Source organism: Carlito syrichta, unplaced genomic scaffold (assembly GCF_000164805.1).
Source record: "Carlito syrichta isolate Samal-C Ts95f unplaced genomic scaffold, Tarsius_syrichta-2.0.1 Scaffold314107, whole genome shotgun sequence".
Taxonomy (NCBI): domain Eukaryota; kingdom Metazoa; phylum Chordata; class Mammalia; order Primates; family Tarsiidae; genus Carlito; species Carlito syrichta.
In genome coordinates, this window is record NW_007258203.1 from 70,244 (window position 1) to 78,362 (window position 8,119).

General features: G+C 50.3%; 1 protein-coding gene across 1 annotated transcript in view; it reads left to right on the forward strand.

Annotated features, from left to right (window-relative positions):
- Positions 1 to 8,119, forward strand: part of FOXJ2 (forkhead box J2) — a 22,449-nt gene that overhangs the window by 10,099 nt on the left and 4,231 nt on the right. Inside the window, exons 4-10 of the mRNA XM_008071057.1 lie at positions 472 to 540; positions 718 to 858; positions 1,996 to 2,194; positions 3,923 to 4,312; positions 4,699 to 4,800; positions 5,663 to 5,872; positions 6,769 to 6,867. Coding sequence (XP_008069248.1) covers positions 472 to 540; positions 718 to 858; positions 1,996 to 2,194; positions 3,923 to 4,312; positions 4,699 to 4,800; positions 5,663 to 5,872; positions 6,769 to 6,867 — 1,210 coding nt within the window. The remainder of the gene's footprint in view (positions 1 to 471; positions 541 to 717; positions 859 to 1,995; positions 2,195 to 3,922; positions 4,313 to 4,698; positions 4,801 to 5,662; positions 5,873 to 6,768; positions 6,868 to 8,119) is intronic.

The following is an 8,119-nucleotide window of genomic DNA, read 5'->3' on the forward strand; positions in this document are numbered from 1 at the left end:
ACGATCCTTCCGCCTCAGCCTTCCGAGTAGCCGGAATTACAGGCACGTGCTACCACGCCTAGCTGATTTATTTGATTTATTGTGGAGATGAGGTCTCGCCAAGTTGCCCAGGCGGGTCTCGAACCTGCGGGCTCAGGTGTCCACTCACCTCAGCCTCCCGAAGCGTGGGATTACAGGCTGAGCCACCAAGCCCGGCCGGATCACTTTTTCCATTTGAGCGATGTGAATACTGAAACTCGAAAGAGTTTTACCTCAGGCCACCAGAGAAAGGAAAATCTCTACCTGGACATCATCATCTTTTTTGAGCTAGGTACCATTATTCTGTCCCTCCAGAACAGTTGAGGCCTGTGTTTGGACCACAGAAGCACCTCTGGCATGCTCAGTGAGCTTTTAGGACAAATTTGCTCTTCAACCCTTGGAAGTTCTAGGTGTAACAATGTTGTTCTCTGTGGGTGTGGGTTCTCCTTCCAGGGCTCCTATTGGACAATCGACACCTGCCCCGACATTTCCCGAAAGAGAAGACACCCTCCAGATGATGATGTAAGTTCCCACCTCGTGAGGAGATGCCCTTTTTGAGCCGGTTGCTCCTTCCACCGCCTTTCCTGCGTGTTCCATGTTTTCCAAGGCCAAGGTGGAACACCAGCAGAGGTGAAGCCATGAGTCTCGGGGGGATCTTTTGCTGCTGCTTATAGGCTTCTTTTCCTTTACAACCCTCAGCTGTCCCAAGATTCACCAGAACAGGAGGCAAGCAAAAGCCCACGTGGAGGTGTTCCAGGGAGTGGAGAAGCCTCACTGCCTCCAGAGGGGAATCCTCAGATGTCACTTCAGAGTCCCGCATCTATCGCCACCTATAGCCAGGTAGGAAGCAGAGGTGGCAGAGGGCGTGGTATAGGTGGTTGAATGGATTCAGATCTCTCCCTGCTTATTTGGAGTTAGGCATTGAGTGTCTGGTATATTAAGCAGATCAATTGGGAAAGATGTGGAAAGCCAAGAGGGAAACTGAGAGAGAGAGAGAGAGAGAGAGAGAGAGAGAGAGAGAGAGAGCCGGGCTCGGTGGTTCAGCCTGTAATCCCGCGCCTTTGGGAGGCCGAGGTGAGTGGATTTCCTGAGCTCGCGGTTTTGAGACCCGCCTGGGCAACTTGGCGAGACCTCATCTCTCCAATAAAATAAAAAAATTAGCTGGGCGTGGTAGCGCGCGCCTGTAGTTCCAGCTACTTGGAAGGCTGAGGCGGAAGGATCACCGGAGTCCAGCAGGTCGAGGCTGTGGTGGCCGGGAGCGGCCACTGCTTTCCAGTTTGGGCGACAGAGTGAGACTCCAACTCAAAAAAAAAAAAAAAAAAAAAAGAGAGAGAGAGAGAAGCAGAACACAACTTTGAGAAGGCCTAGGAAAAAAAGTGGTGAGACGAGAAGGGGAGCCAGAAAAGTTATGAGAAGGGAAAGAAGGGCATGGATGTAATATGGGAAAAGGGCATTCAAAGAGGAGATGAAGAATGGTGAAAGAAAGAGGTGAGATTCTAGCTAAGAGCCAACGAGGCCAGGTGCGGTTGCTCACACCTGTAATCCCAGCGCTTTGGGAGGCCAAGGTGGAAGGGTTGCTTGAGCCCAGGAGTTGAAGACTGCTTGGGCAACACAGCAGGACCTCATCTCCACAAAAAAATTTTTAAAAAATTAGCCAGGCGTGGGGGCGTGTGCCTGTTGTCCCAACTACTCGGGATGCTGAGGTGGAAGGATCGCCTGAGCCCGGCGGGTTGAGGCTGCTTTGAGCCATGGTCTTGTGATCCTGCCACTGTACTCCATCCTGGGCGATGGAGTTAGACTTTGACTCAAAAAAGGGAGGAAGAACCAATGAGAAAAGAAGGAGAAAATGATGATGCTGGGTCCCTGAAGAGCTAGGAGAGGATTGGGAGAGTAGGCAGGAGAGCCTGGTGACTACGAGAGGGTTGTGTTGGTCTCTCAGCTGGGACTCGGATCAGGACGCTCCTACCTATTTTGCAGGGCACAGGGTCTGTGGATGGCGGAGCAGTGGCTGCAGGAGCTTCAGGCCGAGAAGCTGCTGAGGGTCCTCCTCCCCTCTATAACACCAACCATGACTTTAAATTTTCCTACTCGGAGATCAACTTTCAGGACCTGAGCTGGTCCTTCCGCAACCTCTATAAATCTATGCTGGAGAAGTCCTCTTCCTCCTCTCAGCACGGTGAGTCTGGGGTTGGGATGGGTTCGTGGACATCCTTATATTTTTAAACAAGCGGTGACATTCTTTTCTTTCCCTTTTTTTTTTTTTTTTTTTTTTGTGTCGGAGTCTCACTCTGTCACCCAGGCTGGAGTGCAGTGGCATGCTCATGGCCACTGCAGCCTCAACCTGCTGGGCTTAGTCAATCCTTCCACCTCAGTCTTCTAAGTAGCTGGAACTACAGGTACATGCTACCATGCCCAGCTTATTTTTCAATTTATTGTAGAGATGAGGTCTCACCAGGTTGCTCAGGCTGGTCTCGAACCCCCAGGAATCAGGCAATCCTCTCGTCTCAGCCTCCCAAAGTGCTGGGATTGCAGGCTGAGCCACCGCGCCCGGCCTGTTCTTATTTTTAACACAAGGAGAAGTTGGTCACTGGAGGAAACATGTCATGAACTAAAACTGTTTGGAGTCAAGCAAGCTCATTTGTCCTTGTGAAAGGACAGCTGAGTTGGGAAGCAGGCTGGTTTATTAGCTCCAGAAAGTAAGTTGGAGGATTGCCCCTTCCAGAACCAAGGGCAGTGATTTTATCGGGGCAAGCAAGTGATTTAAGGACGAACACCAGGGGGCAACAGTAGTATACTCTCCCCAAGAATACCTGTAAAAGAGTTTCTTTTTATTTGTGTGTGTTGTGTGTGTGTAATTTTTTTTTTTTTTTTTGAGTCAGAATCTCACTCTGTCACCCAGGCTGGAGTGCGGTGGTGTAATCCTGGCTCAATGCAGCCTCAACTTCCTGGGCTCAAGCCATCCTCCCACTTCAGCCTCCCAAGTAGCTGGTACTAAAAGCACACACCACCACACCTGGCTAATTTTTTGATTTTTAGTAGAGATGAGGCCTTGCTATGTTACCCAGGCTTGTCTCAAACCTCTGGGTTCCAGCAGTCCTCCTGCCTCGGCCTCTCAAAGTGCTAGGATTACAGGTGTGAGCTGCTGTATTTATATTTACGTGATTTTTTTGTTATGAAAAATTTCAGACAGATGCAAAACTAGAGTGGATAGATAATAAACTTCCACGTTCCATCACCCGACTTTAACAGTTACCGATGTTTTGTTAAGCTTGTTTCATTTACTACTCAGCTTTTTAAAAATTAGAGTAATTTAGTGCTGTTCACAGATACCATGCCATTCCACCCATAAACACAATTTCAATATGCTGGATCTTTAAATGATGATGACTTTTCTTTTGGTTCTCTATCGTTCTGTTATCACTCCTCACAGCCTCTGCAGCCTTGGCTCAAGAGACCTCCTGGGTTCAAGAGATCCTCCCACCTCCGTCCCCCCGGGTAGCGGGGACTACAGGCTTGGGCCACCACGTTCAGCTAATTTTTGTATCTTTTTTTGCAGAGACGGGGTCGGGGCTGTTGGCCAGGCTGGTCTCAAACCCTTGGGCTAAAGCAATCCTCCCGCTTCAGCCTTGCATAGTGCTGAGATTACGGGCACGTGCCACCACACCCGGCTACTTTCTGTGTTTTTTGTAGAGATGAGGTCTCACTGTGTTGCCCAGGCTGGTCTTGAACTCCTGGGCTCAAGCAGTCCTTCCACCCTAGCCTCCCCAAGTGAGCCCCTGAGCCCGGCCACACTCACCCTTTGAGCTCTGCGGTTTGTCGGAGGCCTCCCATCTCCACTCTGTGAAAGTCCTGCTTTGTGAAAAGAGCATGGCCTGATTCACCTTCCCCTTCTTCCCACCTGCAGGCTTTTCGTCTCTCCTGGGGGACATGCCGCCTTCCAACAGCTACTACATGTACCAGCAGCAGCCGCCGCCGCCTCAGCCACCGCAGCCGCCGCCGCCCCCTCCCCAGCAGTCCCAGCCGCCACCGCAGGCCCCGGCCCAGGGCCCTGTGGCCGTGGGGGCTGTGCCTCCACTGCACACCCCAAGCCCGGATGGCTGTGCCCCGCCAGGAGGAAAGCCCGCCGGGGCCGAGGGCTACGGGCCGCCCCCCGTGATGGCCATGCATCCCCCGCCGCTGCAGCATGGCGGCTACCACCCTCATCCTCACCACGCCCACTCCCATTCCACCCAGCAGCCGCCACCTCCACAGCCACAGGCCCAAGGCCAGACTCCCCTCAACAGCACTGGCTTCGGTGAGTGCGGGGGGGTGCAGGGTGAGCGTGGGAGGGGGCGGAACGACTCCCTTGCCCTGACTCTGGCCTGGAGGTGCAGTTGGTCAGGAGTCTTTTGGCCTGAATCCCCTAGGGCTCGTCTGGACGAACAGAGGTTGCTACTTAGAGCTCTGTTAGAGGATTCCTGGATGCACTGGGATTGCTTTCCGTTTCCACCTGCCGATGAGCTGTGCTGTACCCAAAGCACAGATTGCTTTGCAGTCCTAGCGCTCCAGGAAGGGAGAGTCCAAAACTTGCTCATGAGCTGATAACCTATGTAGATGCAAGAATCCGGCATGTGGTCAGTCTGGTGTCCGTTGACGGCTGTCTTCTGCTCCACTCTCTTATCCACTCTGCCCTCTTTCCAGGCTTTCCTCCTGACTGGTGCTCCAATATCGACTCCTTAAAGGAAAGCTTCAAGATGGTGAATCGGCTCAATTGGTCCAGCATCGAGCAGTCACAGTTCTCAGGTTAGAAAGACAATGACTGAAAGATAGTGTCTGGAGGGAAGAGGGACGCCACGTAAGTGGGAAACCCAGTAGATGCTAGAACCAGAAGGGGTGCTTCAGTAAAGCTTGGGAATTGAGGATTTCATTGTTTCCCCTCCATAGTACACAAGATGGGTAATATGGATATTCTTTTCTTTTCTTTTTTTTTGAGTTGGAGTCTCACTCGGTCGCCCAGACTGGAGTGCAGTGGCCGCTCCCGGCCACCGCAGCCTTGACCTGCTGGGCTCTGGCGATCCTTCTGCCTCAGCCTTCCGAGTAGCTGGAACTACAGGCGTGTGCTACCACGCCTGGCTAATTTTTTGATTTATTGCAGAGATGAGGTCTCGCCAAGTTGCCTGGGCGGGTCTCGAACCCGTGAGCTCAGGCAGTTCACTCACCTCAGCCTCCCAAAGTGCTGGGATTACAGGCTGAGCCACCGAGCCCGGCGGATATTATTTTCAAATTAATTTTGTCTTAACCCAAAATATGGCAGTGGTTTATCCTAGTTCATTCTGTTTTGGGAGAGAAAAGGCTCTTGGGAACTGATCCACCCTGTTTTGTAGTTTTGTCACCACTTAACTGACGGTGTGACCATAGCTGAGCCACTCAGTCACTTGGAAAGTTTGTTGTGCTCATCACTGAGACGGAAAATAGAGTCAGAATTTGGTAAGGAATAAATAGAACTACAGTTTGAAAACGTGGAGGTCTAACAAACGTCAGTGATTATCGTCAACGCGTGTCATCAGGGCTGTTGCCTTGCGGTGTGGCTGGCACCCTGAGATGGGGCGGGGCCGGGGCTGTGGGTCTTCCACGAGGCTGGCATTGCTTGCTTCCCTCCTTGCAGAGCTGATGGAGAGTCTCCGGCAGGCAGAGCAGAAGAACTGGACCCTCGACCAGCATCACATTGCCAACCTGTGCGACTCCCTCAACCACTTCCTCACTCAGACTGGTCACGTGCCTCCACAGGGGGGCGCCCACCGGCCACAGGCTCCTGCCCGTATTGCTGACTCCTGTGCCCTCACCAGTGGCAAACAGGAACCAGCCATGAACCAAGGTACTGCACAAAGCAAGGTGCCCTGGAGGAGGAAGGCAGAGGCCATGGAGAGAAATCTTGCTGTGGGCTGTGATCCCACCTGAGCAGTGGGAAACTCATGTATCCGTTGACAAACTAGTTGGCCGAACGTCTGTTGAATCGGTGGAATTTTATGCCAAAAAATGCAAAAGAAATAGGATATATGTATATTTTAGACCTTGATTTTAGAAGATCAGAATTACTTATGCAAAGGGTGGAAGCTAGGCGCGAAGCTGGGTGCGGTGTCTCACATCACTCAGCATTTTGAGATGCTCCATGAGCCCAGGCGTTCAAGACGAGCCCGGGCAACACAGCGAGACCTTGTCTCTATAAAAAAAATTAGCTAGGCATAGTGGCTGTGCTTGTAGTCCTAGCTACTCAGGAAACTGAGGTGGGAGGATTGCCTGAGCTCAGGAGTTTGAGGTTACAGTGAGCTATGATTTCACCATTGTACTTCAACTAGAGTGACAGAGCGAGACCTTGTCTCAGGGGGAAAAAAAAGAAAAGAAAAGGGAGGCGATTTGTTAGAGAAAGCCCCTTTTAAATTTGTGTTTTAGTAACCCCTGCTTAGATATCAGGTAGCATGGTGATTCCGCCTTTATATGATCTGCTAACTAATGAAAGAGCAATTTGATGATCGCATTTCTGTATTTGTCATCCTCATATCTTTGATATTTCACAGTTCTTGTATCCATCCTTTTTACCCTCAGTGCTGAGGACTGATAGCTTCTGCAGAGAGCATTCATGCTGGCAAGGCTAGAGAGTGGTCCAGGGGAGGGAGAATGGGATTGATGGGAGGAAGGGTACATTTTTTTTCCTCCCTGCATTATTGAGTGTCGTGGTCCCCCAGTCAAGTCACTCTTGTCTTGCTTTGGCAGTGAACTCTTACGGACACCCACAAGCTCCCCACCTCTACCCTGGTCCATCACCAATGTACCCAATTCCTACCCAAGACTCAGCAGGATACAATCGCCCAGGTAAGAGTCAGGATGCTCGTCTCACCACCGTTCTTCTCTGATGAGTTGCTTCGCTTTCCTGTGCCTCTGAGCCTGCATTCTCTTTTGCCTCTACCTGCCAGAAAGGTTGAGCCTTTGTGATTCCCAAGGCTGGAGGATGGGCTTCCTGTTAGGGAGGTACATGTCAGGGGAGACTAAAGGAGACAGATTTATTTTGAAAGTAGCTGGTAACTGCAATACTGAAAGGAAGTGAAAGCATAAATATAAGCAAAAGATAGGTATATGGAACATTTATGTGTAGCTTTGGAATCTAGATGGAGGATATACTCAGGAAAATAGAATGAATTTGTCATTTGAAATATCTCTGATTGTGGGGTTGGCAGGTAGATACTAAATTGCTGTAGATAGTACAAAATGAACAAATCCTTTACATTTAAATGCATTTTTGAAAAGTCACGGCTGGGTGTGGTGGCTCACACCTGTAATCCCAGGGCTTTGGGAGACTAAGACGGGAGGATCACTTGATGCTGAGAATTTGAGACCAGCCTGGGCAACACAGTGAGACCGTGAAAGACCTTGTCTCTATAAAAAATTTTAAAAGTAGCTGGAGTGTAGTGGTAAGCACCTGTAGTCCCAGCCATTCAGGAGGCTGAGGGGGGAGGGTTGCTTGAGTCCAGGAATTCAAGGCTGCAGTGAGCTATAATCATGTCACTGCACTCCAACCTGGACAACGGAGTGAGATCCTGTTTCTTAAAAAATGAAAAAGAAAAAGTTATTATTATCATTCTAACCACAGATGTCTTTACATTTTTGGATGACGTCAATTCTTTGTATTTTTTTTTTTTTTTTTTTTTGGAGTCTCACTCTGTAGCCCAGACTAGAGTGCAGTGGCCGCTCCAGCCACTGCAACCTCGACCTGCTGGGCTCCGGCGATCCTTCCGCGTAGCTGTAACTACAGGCATGCGCTACCACACTCGGCTAATTTTTAAAATTTATTGTAGAGATGAGGTCTCACCAAGTTGCCCGGGCGGATCTCGAACCCGCGGAGTCAGGCAATCCACTCACCTCAGCCTCCCAAGGCGCGGGATTATAGGCTGAGCCTCCGAACCCGGCTAACTCTTTGTATTTCTTGTCCATATCATAATACTACACGTTTCTATGCTGCGCGTTCATGTAATGCTACACTCTCTGTGTTATTGATCTTCATAAATAGAGTTTTTTTTTTTGTTTTTTTTTTGGAGTTGGAGTTGGAGTTTCACTCCGTCACCCAGAC